This window comes from Gigantopelta aegis, chromosome 8 (assembly GCF_016097555.1).
Source record: "Gigantopelta aegis isolate Gae_Host chromosome 8, Gae_host_genome, whole genome shotgun sequence".
In the NCBI taxonomy this organism is placed as follows: Eukaryota; Metazoa; Mollusca; class Gastropoda; order Neomphalida; family Peltospiridae; genus Gigantopelta; species Gigantopelta aegis.
Window position 1 is genome coordinate 81299720 of NC_054706.1, and position 14134 is coordinate 81313853.

The 14134-nt window shown below is 41.8% G+C and overlaps 1 protein-coding gene across 1 annotated transcript in view; it reads right to left on the reverse strand.

Moving 5' to 3' along the window:
• The window catches only part of LOC121379072 (protein C12orf4 homolog), a 56884-nt gene that overhangs the window by 23857 nt on the left and 18893 nt on the right, over positions 1-14134 (reverse strand). Inside the window, exon 5 of the mRNA XM_041507536.1 lies at positions 2506-2605. Coding sequence (XP_041363470.1) covers positions 2506-2605 — 100 coding nt within the window. The remainder of the gene's footprint in view (positions 1-2505; positions 2606-14134) is intronic.

Consider the following 14134-nt stretch of genomic DNA (forward strand, 5'->3'; position numbering starts at 1 on the left):
TACTAGAGATCAGCTGTAATTACACAGTACACTAACGGTTAACTCACTCGCCCACTTACTAGAGATCAGCTGTAATTACACAGTACACTAACGGTTAACTCACTCACCCACTTACTAGAGATCAGCTGTAATTACACAGTACACTAACGGTTAACTCACTCACTTACTAGAGATCAGCTGTAATTACACAGTACACTAACGGTTAACTCACTCAATTACTAGAGATCAGCTGTAATTACACAGTACACTAACGGTTAACTCACTCAATTACTAGAGATCAGCTGTAATTACACAGTACACTAACGGTTAACTCACTCACCCACTTACTACTCAGCTGTAATTACACAGTACACTAACGGTTAACTTACTAGAGATCAGCTGTAATTACACAGTACACTAACGGTTAACTCACTCAATTACTAGAGATCAGCTGTAATTACACAGTACACTAACGGTTAACTCACTCAATTACTAGAGATCAGCTGTAATTACACAGTACACTAACGGTTAACTCACTACACTAACGGTTAACACTTACTAGAGATCAGCTGTAATTACACAGTACACTAACGGTTAACTCACTCACTTACTAGAGATCAGCTGTAATTACACAGTACACTAACGGTTAACTCACTCAATTACTAGAGATCAGCTGTAATTACACAGTACACTAACGGTAATTTACACTCACTCAATTACTAGAGATCAGCTGTAATTACACAGTACACTAACGGTTAACTCACTCACTTACTAGAGATCAGCTGTAATTACACAGTACACTAACGGTTAACTCACTCACTTACTAGAGATCAGCTGTAATTACACAGTACACTAACGGTTAACTCACTCACCCACTTACTAGAGATCAGCTGTAATTACACAGTACACTACGGTTAAACAACTTACTAGAGATCAGCTGTAATTACACAGTACACTAACGGTTAACTCACTCACTTACTAGAGATCAGCTGTAATTACACAGTACACTAACGGTTAACTCACTCACCCACTTACTAGAGATCAGCTGTAATTACACAGTACACTAACGGTTAACTCACTCACCCACTTACTAGAGATCAGCTGTAATTACACAGTACACTAACGGTTAACTCACTCACCTCACTTACTAGAGATCAGCTGTAATTACACAGTACACTAACGGTTAACTCACTCACCCACTTACTAGAGATCAGCTGTAATTACACAGTACACTAACGGTTAACTCACTCACCCACTTACTAGAGATCAGCTGTAATTACACAGTACACTAACGGTTAACTCACTCACTTACTAGAGATCAGCTGTAATTACACAGTACACTAACGGTTAACTCACTCACTCACTTACTAGAGATCAGCTGTAATTCAATTACTAGAGATCAGCTGTAATTACACAGTACACTAACGGTTAACTCACTCACTCACTTACTAGAGATCAGCTGTAATTACACAGTACACTAACGGTTAACTCACTCACCCACTTACTAGAGATCAGCTGTAATTACACAGTACACTAACGGTTAACTCACTCACCCACTTACTAGAGATCAGCTGTAATTACACAGTACACTAACGGTTAACTCACTCACCCACTTACTAGAGATCAGCTGTAATTACACAGTACACTAACGGTTAACTCACTCACCCACTTACTAGAGATCAGCTGTAATTACACAGTACACTAACGGTTAACTAACGGTTAACTCACCCACTTACTAGAGATCAGCTGTAATTACACAGTACACTAACGGTTAACTCACTACACTTACTAGAGATCAGCTGTAATTACACAGTACACTAACGGTTAACTCACTACACACTTACTAGAGATCAGCTGTAATTACACAGTGACACTAACGGTTAACTCACTCACTTACTAGAGATACAGCTGTAATTAGATCAGCTGTAATTACACAGTACACTAACGGTTAACCTGGTTGCTATCAAAGTGTTTAAAATACCTGGTTGCTATCAAAGTATTTACAATACCTGGTTGCTATTAGTGTTTAAAATACCTGGTTGCTATCAGAGTGTTTAAAATACCTGGTTGCTATCAGAGTGTTTAAAATACTTGGTTGCTATCAAAGTGTTTAAAATACCTGGTTGCTATCAGAGTGTTTAAAATACTTGGTTGCTAACAGTGTTTAAAATACCTGGTTGCTATCAGAGTGTTTAAAATACTTGGTTGCTAACAGTGTTTAAAATACCTGGTTGCTATCAGAGTGTTTAAAATACTTGGTTGCTAACAGTGTTTAAAATACCTCGTTGGTATCAAAGTGTTTAAAATACCTGGTTGGTATCAAAGTGTTTAAAATACTTGGTTGCTAACAGTGTTTAAAATACCTGGTTGCTATCAGAGTGTTTAAAATACCTGGTTGCTATCAGTGTTTAAAATACTTGGTTGCTAACAGTGTTTAAAATACCTGGTTGCTATCAGTGTTTAAAATACCTGGTTTGTTATCAGAGTGTTTAAAATACCTGGTTGGTATCAAAGTGTTTAAAATACCTGGTTGCTATCAAAGTGTCTTTGGGCTAACTGGTTGATGTTCTCATCGGTGTATGAACTGCCAACATTCTTCAGTGCTTCTTCCATGTCTCCACGTTGCCTAGGAAACCAGATGGTCAATATTAGCTTCATGGAAATTGGTTGGTTTAATCAACACATTGTCTTGCTATGACCCTACCCAATCAATCTCTTTATTAGTGACATGAAGAAACCTGACGTCTTTAAATTAAGTTAACTTCTAAATGTGAATGACAAATCAAATGGCATCTACAAGTTAGTGCTGTTTACTGTTACTGACACCACTAGAACACAAATCAAATGGCATCTACAAGTCAGTGCTGTTTACTGTTACAGACACCACTAGAACACAAATCAAATGGCATCTACAAGTCAGTGCTGTTTACTGTTACAGACACCACTAGAACACAAATCAAATGGCATCTACAAGTTAGTGCTGTTTACAGACACCACTAGAACACAAATCAAATGACATCTACACTAGAACACAAATCAAATGACATCTACAAGTCAGTGCTGTTTACTGTTACAGACACCACTAGAACACAAATCAAATGACATCTACAAGTCAGTGCTGTTTACAGACACCACTAGAACACAAATCAAATGGCATCTACAAGTCAGTGCTGTTTACAGACACCATTAGAACACAAATCAAATGACATCTACAAGTTAGTGCTGTTTACTGTTTACAGACACCACTAGAACACAAATCAAATGGCATCTACAAGTCAGTGCTGTTTACTGTTTACAGACACCACTAGAACACAAATCAAATGGCATCTACAAGTCAGTGCTGTTTACAGACACCACTAGAACACAAATCAAATGGCATCTACAAGTTAGTGCTGTTTACTGTTTACAGACACCACTAGAACACAAATCAAATGACATCTACAAGTTAATGCTGTTTACTGTTTACAGACACCACTAGAACACAAATCAAATGACATCTACAAGTCAGTGCTGTTTACTGTTTACAGACACCACTAGAACACAAATCAAATGGCATCTACAAGTTAGTGGTTTACTCTTTACAGACACCACTAGAACACAAATCAAATGACATCTACAAGTTAATGCTGTTTACAGACACCACTAAAACACAAATCAAATGGCATCTACAAGTCAGTGCTGTTTACTGACACCACTAGAACACAAATCAAATGGCATCTACAAGTCAGTGCTGTTTACTGTTACAGACACCACTAGAACACAAATCAAATGGCATCTACAAGTCAGTGCTGTTTACTGTTACAGACACCACTAGAACACAAATCAAATGGCATCTACAAGTTAGTGCTGTTTACAGACACCACTAGAACACAAATCAAATGACATCTACAAGTCAGTGCTGTTTACTGTTACAGACACCACTAGAACACAAATCAAATGACATCTACAAGTCAGTGCTGTTTACTGTTTACAGACACCACTAGAACACAAATCAAATGGCATCTACAAGTTAGTGCTGTTTACTGTTTACAGACACCACTAGAACACAAATCAAATGACATCTACAAGTTAATGCTGTTTACTGTTTACAGACACCACTAGAACACAAATCAAATGACATCTACAAGTCAGTGCTGTTTACTGTTTACAGACACCACTAGAACACAAATCAAATGGCATCTACAAGTCAGTGCTGTTTACTGACACCACTAGAACACAAATCAAATGGCATCTACAAGTCAGTGCTGTTTACAGACACCACTAGAACACAAATCAAATGACATCTACAAGTCAGTGCTGTTTACTGTTACAGACACCACTAGAACACAAATCAAATGACATCTACAAGTCAGTGCTGTTTACTGTTTACAGACACCACTAGAACACAAATCAAATGGCATCTACAAGTTAGTGCTGTTTACTGTTTACAGACACCACTAGAACACAAATCAAATGACATCTACAAGTTAATGCTGTTTACTGTTTACAGACACCACTAGAACACAAATCAAATGACATCTACAAGTCAGTGCTGTTTACTGTTTACAGACAGCACTAGAACACAAATCAAATGGCATCTACAAGTCAGTGCTGTTTACTGTTTACAGACACCACTAGAACACAAATCAAATGGCATCTACAAGTCAGTGCTGTTTACTGACACCACTAGAACACAAATCAAATGGCATCTACAAGTCAGTGCTGTTTACTGTTTACAGACACCACTAGAACACAAATCAAATGGCATCTACAAGTCAGTGCTGTTTACAGACACCACTAGAACACAAATCAAATGGCATCTACAAGTCAGTGCTGTTTACTGTTTACAGACACCACTAGAACACAAATCAAATGGCATCTACAAGTTAGTGCTGTTTACTGACACCACTAGAACACAAATCAAATGGCATCTACAAGTCAGTGCTGTTTACAGACACCACTAGAACACAAATCAAATGGCATCTACAAGTCAGTGCTGTTTACTGTTTACAGACACCACTAGAACACAAATCAAATGGCATCTACAAGTTAGTGCTGTTTACTGTTTACAGACACCACTAGAACACAAATCAAATGGCATCTACAAGTTAGTGCTGTTTACTGTTTACAGACACCACTAGAACACAAATCAAATGACATCTACAAGTCAGTGCTGTTTACAGACACCACTAGAACACAAATCAAATGGCATCTACAAGTCAGTGCTGTTTACTGTTTACAGACACCACTAGAACACAAATCAAATGGCATCTACAAGTTAGTGCTGTTTACTGTTTACTGACACCACTAGAAGACAAATCAAATGGCATCTACAAGTTAGTTCTGTTTACTGTTTACAGACACCACTAGAACACAAATCAAATGGCATCTACAAGTTAGTGCTGTTTACTGTTACTGACACCACTAGAACACAAATCAAATGGCATCTACAAGTCAGTGCTGTTTACTGGTTACAGACACCACTAGAACATAAATCAACTGGCATCTACAAGTTAGTGCTGTTTACTATTACTGACACCACTAGAACACAAATCAAATGGCATCTACAAGTCAGTGCTGTTTACAGACACCACTAGAACACAAATCAAATGGCATCTACAAGTCAGTGCTGTTTACTGTTTACAGACACCACTAGAACACAAATCGAATGGCATCTACAAGTTAGTGCTGTTTACTGTTTACAGATACCACTAGAACACAAATCAAATGGCATCTACAAGTCAGTGCTGTTTACAGACACCACTAGAACACAAATCAAATGGCATCTACAAGTTAGTGCTGTTTACAGACACCACTAGAACACAAATCAAATGGCATCTACAAGTCAGTGCTGTTTACAGACACCACTAGAACACAAATCAAATGGCATCTACAAGTTAGTGCTGTTTACTGTTTACAGACACCACTAGAACACAAATCAAATGGCATCTACAAGTCAGTGCTGTTTACTGTTACTGACACCACTAGAACACAAATCAAATGGCATCTACAAGTCAGTGCTGTTTACAGACACCACTAGAACACAAATCAAATGGCATCTACAAGTTAGTGCTGTTTACAGACACCACTAGAACACAAATCAAATGGCATCTACAAGTTAGTGCTGTTTACTGTTTACAGACACCACTAGAACACAAATCAAATGGCATCTACAAGTTAGTGCTGTTTACAGACACCACTAGAACACAAATCAAATGGCATCTACAAGTTAGTGCTGTTTACAGACACCACTAGAACACAAATCAAATGGCATCTACAAGTCAGTGCTGTTTACTGTTACTGACACCACTAGAACACAAATCAAATGGCATCTACAAGTCAGTGCTGTTTACAGACACCACTAGAACACAAATCAAATGGCATCTACAAGTTAGTGCTGTTTACAGACCACTAGAACACAAATCAAATGGCATCTACAAGTTAGTGCTGTTTACTGTTACAGACACCACTAGAACGCAAATGAAATGGCATCTACAAGTCAGTGCTGTTTACTGTTACTGACACCACTATAACACAAATCAAATGGCATCTACAAGTCAGTGCTGTTTACTGTTACAGACACCACTAGAACACAAATCAAATGGCATCTACAAGTTAGTGCTGTTTACAGACACCACTAGAACACAAATCAAATGGCATCTACAAGTTAGTGCTGTTTACTGTTACAGACACCACTAGAACACAAATCAAATGGCATCTACAAGTTAGTGCTGTTTACTGTTACAGACACCACTAGAACACAAATCAAATGGCATCTACAAGTCAGTGCTGTTTACAGACACCACTAGAACACAAATCAAATGGCATCTACAAGTCAGTGCTGTTTACAGACACCACTTGAACACAAATCAAATGGCATCTACAAGTCAGTGCTGTTTACAGACACCACTAGAACACAAATCAAATGGCATCTACAAGTTAGTGCTGTTTACAGACACCACTAGAACACAAATCAAATGGCATCTACAAGTTAGTGCTGTTTACTGTTTACAGACACCACTAGAACACAAATCAAATGGCATCTACAAGTTAGTGCTGTTTACAGACACCACTAGAACACAAATCAAATGGCATCTACAAGTTAGTGCTGTTTACAGACACCACTAGAACACAAATCAAATGGCATCTACAAGTCAGTGCTGTTTACAGACACCACTAGAACACAAATCAAATGGCATCTACAAGTTAGTGCTGTTTACTGTTTACAGACACCACTAGAACACAAATCAAATGGCATCTACAAGTCAGTGCTGTTTACTGTTACTGACACCACTAGAACGCAAATCAAATGGCATCTACAAGTCAGTGCTGTTTACAGACACCACTAGAACACAAATCAAATGGCATCTACAAGTTAGTGCTGTTTACAGACCACTAGAACACAAATCAAATGGCATCTACAAGTTAGTGCTGTTTACTGTTACAGACACCACTAGAACGCAAATGAAATGAACGCAAATGAAATGGCATCTACAAGTCAGTGCTGTTTACTGTTACTGACACCACTATAACACAAATCAAATGGCATCTACAAGTCAGTGCTGTTTACTGTTACAGACACCACTAGAACACAAATCAAATGGCATCTACAAGTTAGTGCTGTTTACAGACACCACTAGAACACAAATCAAATGGCATCTACAAGTTAGTGCTGTTTACAGACACCACTAGAACACATCAAATGGCATCTACAAGTTAGTGCTGTTTACAGACACCACTAGAACACAAATCAAATGGCATCTACAAGTTAGTGCTGTTTACAGACACCACTAGAACACAAATCAAATGGCATCTACAAGTTAGTGCTGTTTACTGACACCACTAGAACACACTGATTAATGGATCTTCGACTAGTGGATGTTGAACATTTCGTAATTCTGATGAGCAGTTTTCTGAGAAATGCCACTACATATTTGTTTCATTAGCAGCAAGGGATCTTTTATATTCACTTTCCCGCAGACAGAACAGCACATACCACAGCCTTTAATATACTAGATGTGACATGTGTGGCACTGGTTGGGATGGTAAAACACCAGTGGTTCAGTCATATGATGCAGCAATCCAGATGATTGTTCTACCAACTGAATAAAAACACCAGTGGTTCAATCATAGGATGCAGCAATCCAGATGATTGTTCTACCAACTGAATAAAAACACCAGTGGTTCAATCATATGATGCAGCAATCCAGATGATTGTTCTACCAACTGAATAAAAAAACGTGTTTGTTTAACAGCACCACAAGAGCACATTGATTTATTAATCATCGGCTATTGGATGTCAAACATTTGGTAATTCTGACATTTAGTCTTAGTGAGGAAACCCATTACATTTTTCCATTAGTAGCAAGGGATCTTTTATATGATCTATCCCACAGACAGGACAGCACATACCACAACCTTAGATATACCAATCGTGGTGCACTGGCTAGAATGAGAAATAGCTCAATGGGCCCACTGATGGGGATAGATCCTAAACCGAGCGTGCACACAGAACAAGTGCTTTACCACTGGGCTACAACCAACTGTATCCCTGCACAAGATAGCCAACAGGATGCCATGTTCTTCATCTACAGGAAGACAGTCACATTAATTAACCAAAACACAAAACAATAATCAATTTCCTTTCAATACGCAGTTATCTACACTTATCTATCCACATCTAGAAAGCTGATCTGACTGACACATGCAACTTTAAATATATACATTGTCTCCAACATGAAACAGTTTTAAATATATGCATTGTGTCAAACATGAAACAGTTTTAAATATATGTATTGTCTCCAACATGAAACAGTTTTAAATATATGTATTGTCTCCAACATGAAACAGTTTTAAATATACTCTTCAAAAGAAGAAACGCAAAACCACATTGTCGTAACATTTGGAGAATTGATTTAATTATTGAATGGTGAGTCCGATAATTACCAAATGTTGCAGGATTGTTCACAATTCACTCTAGTCCATTGTGAGTAAGTGATAGGACACACCACCAAGGTCAAGGTCATCTGGAGTCAATACCGGCTGTGGCCTCCGCGTGTGTTGACAAATGCCTGGCACCGCCTGCCCATTGAAGCAACCAGAGTACGGATGACGTCCCGGGGGATGGTGGCCCACTCGGCCTGCAAGGCTGCTGCCAGCTCGGGCAGGGTCTGGGGCTGTGGTTGTCGCTGTCGGAGGCGTCGGTCCAACTCGTCCCATAGATGCTCAATTGGGTTCAAATCCGGTGATATCGATGGCCAAGGAAGGACATTAATGTTGTTGTTCTGTAGGAAAGCCGTTGTGAGACGTGCTGTGTGAGGCCTGGCGTTGTCATGTTGGAACACTGCGTTGGCGTTGGCCATAACTGGAACGATGTGTGGCCGGAGGATCTGGTCAATGTAGCCCTGTGCATTCAAGTTGCCCTGCACGTGGACCAGGTCAGTTCTGCCAGTGTGTGAGATGGCTGCCCACACCATGACACTACCCCCGCCGAATCTGTCCACTTCCTGCACGCAGTTTGCCGCATAATGTTCACCACGACGCCTATACACGCGACATCTTCCATCATGACGTCGGAGCAGAAATCGGGACTCGTCACTGAACCACACCTGTCTCCATCGCAGTTGAGGCCATTGTCGATGAATCTGGCACCACTGCAGTCGGAGTCGACGGTGTTGTGGTGTTAAGATGACACCTCGAACTGGACGTCTGGCACGAATTCCTACCTCACGTAGGCGGTTCCGTACGGTCTGGTCGGATATCCTGTGAAAACCTGGTATTGCTGCGGCTGTGGAGGTGGCAGTAGTCAATCGTTCCCGAAGGTGGCGTACCCGGATGTAGCGGTCCTGCCCGGGGGTAGTGACCCGTGGTCGACCGGATCTAGGGAGGTCACGTGTTGATCCATGTTGCTGGTAACGGTCCCACAGTCTGGAGATGGTGCTTGGGGACACATGGAATGCCCTGGCAACGGCCGTTCTGGATTCGCCTGCGTCTAGTCGGCCGATGGCATTGTTTCTCTGCGGTTCACTGAGATGTGGCATGTCCTGGATTGTCAACTGTCGGCCAGATACAGAGGCCAGGCAAGCGAACACCCTGCACTTTTATACTGTCGGTGTTCATGTTGCACGTGCAGACAACGCACGTGCAGTGGTGACATGGTTTGCACGTGGCTGCGTTTTTGCGAATAATCACATTTTGGAACTTTATTGTACAGTAGCTGCGTTTTATCGAATGTAACCGTGGGAATGTGTTTGGGACATGCAATGACCTTATATTCACAAAGCATGAACCGGTAGGAAACATAAAATCGGAGTTATAACCCATTTGTACCCTTTTGCGTTTCTTTTTTTGAAGAGTATATATGCATTGTTTCCAACATGAAACAGTTTTAAATATATGCATGGTCTCCAACATGAAACAGTTTTAAATATATGCATTGTCTCCAACATGAAACAGTTTTAAATATATGCATTGTCTCCAACATGAAACAGTTTTAAATATATGTATTGTCTCCAACATGAAACAGTTTTAAATATATGCATTGTCTCCAACATGAAACAGTTTTAAATATATGCATTGTCTCCAACATGAAACAGTTTTAAATATATATTGTCTCCAACATGAAACATATGCATTGTCTCCAACATGAAACAGTTTTAAATATAATATATGTTTTAAATATATTGTCTCCATGAAACATGAAACAGTTTTAAATATATGTATTGTCTCCAACATGAAACAGTTTTAAACATATGTATTGTCTCCAACATGAAACAGTTTTAAATTTTCATCACACAACTAGAGCACAATGGTTTATTATTAATAATTGGATACTGGAATGAATGAATAAATGAATAAATGAATGAATGAATGAATGAATGTTTAACGACACCCCAAATATATCTTTTTGAGTTTCTTTCAGATACCTACACTTCACCAAAATGTGGCATACCGTCAGAGTACACTGACAGTGCTCACACTGAGGTGGAGGATCTTTCTTCAAAGTAAATGAATGATTCAAGTATGAACGATGCGAGCACGACACAAAAAGGAGAACTGCCACTCTCCCAAGACTAGCTTGATGGCATGACGCTTGTTCACAACTGCTGGATACTGGCTGTCAAACATGGTATGCATTTTCACACTGCAGAACAAAACCTGACCGAAACCAGCATTCTGAGTGTCCTGTTAAAGCAAGACATGTCCCCCACCAGCCCCAACACATTGAGTGTCCTGTTAAAGCAAGACATGTCCCCAACCAGCCCCAACACACTGAGTGTCCTGTTAAAGCAACACATGTCCCCCATCAGCCCCAACACAATGAGTGTCCTGTTAAAGCAATACATGTCCCCCACCAGCCCTAACACATTGAGTGTCCCGTTGAAGGAAGACATGTCCCCCACCAGCCACAACACATAGAGTGTCCTGTTAAAGCAAGACATGTCCACCATCAGCCCCAACACATTGAGTGTCCTGTTAAAACAATACATGTCCCCCACCAGCCCCAACACATTGAGCGTCCTGTTAAAACAATACATGTCCCCCACCAGCCCCAACACATTGAGTGTCCTGTTAAAGCAATACATGTCCCCCACCAGCCCCAACACATTGAGTGTCCTGTTAAAGCAAGACATGTCCCCCACCAGCCCCAACACATTGAGTGTCCTGTTAAAACAATACATGTCCCCCACCAGCCCCAACACATTGAGTGTCCTGTTAAAACAATACATGTCCCCCACCAGCCCCAACACATTGAGTGTCCTGTTAAAACAATACATGTCCCCCACCAGCCCCAACACATTGAGTGTCCTGTTAAAGCAATACATGTCCCCCACCAGCCCCAACACATTGAGTGTCCTGTTAAAGCAATACATGTCCCCCACCAGCCCCAACACATTGAGTGTCCTGTTAAAGCAAGACATGTCCCCCACCAGCCCCAACACATTGAGTGTCCTGTTAAAGCAATACATGTCCCCCACCAGCCCCAACACATTGAGTGTCCTGTTAAAGCAATACATGTCCCCCACCAGCCCCAACACATTGAGTGTCCTGTTAAAGCAATACATGTCCCCCACCAGCCCCAACACATTGAGTGTCCTGTTAAAGCAATACATGTCCCCCACCAGCCCCAACACATTGAGTGTCCTGTTAAAGCAAGACATGTCCCCCACCAGCCCCAACACACTGAGTGTCCTGTTAAAGCAATACATGTCCCCCACCAGCCCCAACACATTGAGTGTCCTGTTAAAGCAACACATGTTCCTCACCAGCCCCAACACATTGAGTGTCCTGTTAAAGCAAGACATGTCCCCCACCAGCCCCAACACATCGAGTGTCCTGTTAAAGCAAGACATGTCCCCCACCAGCCACAACACATTGAGTGTCCTGTTAAAGCAAGACATGTCCCCCACCAGCCCCAACACATTGAGTGTTCTGTTAAAGCAAGACATGTCCCAAACCAGCCCTAACACATTGAGTGTCCTGTTAAAGCAAGACATGTCCCCCACCAGCCCCAACACATTGAGTGTCCTGTTAAAGCAATACATGTCCCCCACCAGCCCCAACACATTGAGTGTCCTGTTAAAGCAAGACATGTCCCCCACCAGCCCCAACACATTGAGTGTCCTGTTAAAGCAAGACATGTCCCCCACCAGCCCCAACACATTGAGTGTCCTGTTAAAGCAATACATGTCCCCCACCAGCCCCAACACATTGAGTGTCCTGTTAAAGCAATACATGTCCCCCACCAGCCCCAACACATTGAGTGTCCTGTTAAAGCAATACATGTCCCCCACCAGCCCCAACACATTGAGTGTCCTGTTAAAGCAATACATGTCCCCCACCAGCCACAACACATTGAGTGTCCTGTTAAAGCAATACATGTCCCCCACCAGCCCCAACACATTGAGTGTCCTGTTAAAACAATACATGTCCCCCACCAGCCCCAACACATTGAGCGTCCTGTTAAAACAATACATGTCCCCCACCAGCCCCAACACATTGAGTGTCCTGTTAAAGCAATACATGTCCCCCACCAGCCACAACACATTGAGTGTCCTGTTAAAGCAAGACATGTCCCCCATCAGCCCCAACACATTGAGTGTCCTGTTAAAGCAAGACATGTCCACCATCAGCCCCAACACATTGAGTGTCCTGTTAAAACAATACATGTCCCCCACCAGCCCCAACACATTGAGCGTCCTGTTAAAACAATACATGTCCCCCACCAGCCCCAACACATTGAGTGTCCTGTTAAAGCAATACATGTCCCCCACCAGCCACAACACATTGAGTGTCCTGTTAAAGCAAGACATGTCCCCCACCAGCCCCAACACATTGAGTGTCCTGTTAAAGCAAGACATGTCCCCCACCAGCCCCAACACATTGAGTGTCCTGTTAAAGCAATACATGTCCCCCACCAGCCCCAACACATTGAGTGTCCTGTTAAAGCAAGACATGTCCCCCACCAGCCCCAACACATTGAGTGTCCTGTTAAAGCAAGACATGTCCCCCACCAGCCCCAACACATTGAGTGTCCTGTTAAAGCAATACATGTCCCCCACCAGCCCCAACACATTGAGTGTCCTGTTAAAGCAATACATGTCCCCCACCAGCCCCAACACATTGAGTGTCCTGTTAAAGCAATACATGTCCCCCACCAGCCCCAACACATTGAGTGTCCTGTTAAAGCAATACATGTCCCCCACCAGCCCCAACACATTGAGTGTCCTGTTAAAGCAAGACATGTCCCCCACCAGCCCCAACACATTGAGTGTCCTGTTAAAGCAATACATGTCCCCCACCAGCCCCAACACATTGAGTGTCCTGTTAAAGCAAGACATGTCCCCCACCAGCCCCAACACATTGAGTGTCCTGTTAAAGCAATACATGTTGCTCACCAGCCCCAACACATTGAGTGTCCTGTTAAAACAATACATGTCCCCCACCAGCTAAAACACATTGAGCGTCCTGTTAAAGCAAGACATGTCCCCCACCAGCCCCAACACATTGAGTGTCCTGTTAAAGCAATACATGTCCCCCACCAGCCCCAACACATTGAGTGTCCTGTTAAAGCAATACATGTCCCCCACCAGCCCCAACACATTGAGTGTCCTGTTAAAGCAATACATGTCCCCCACCAGCCCCAACACATTGAGTGTCCTGTTAAAGCAATACA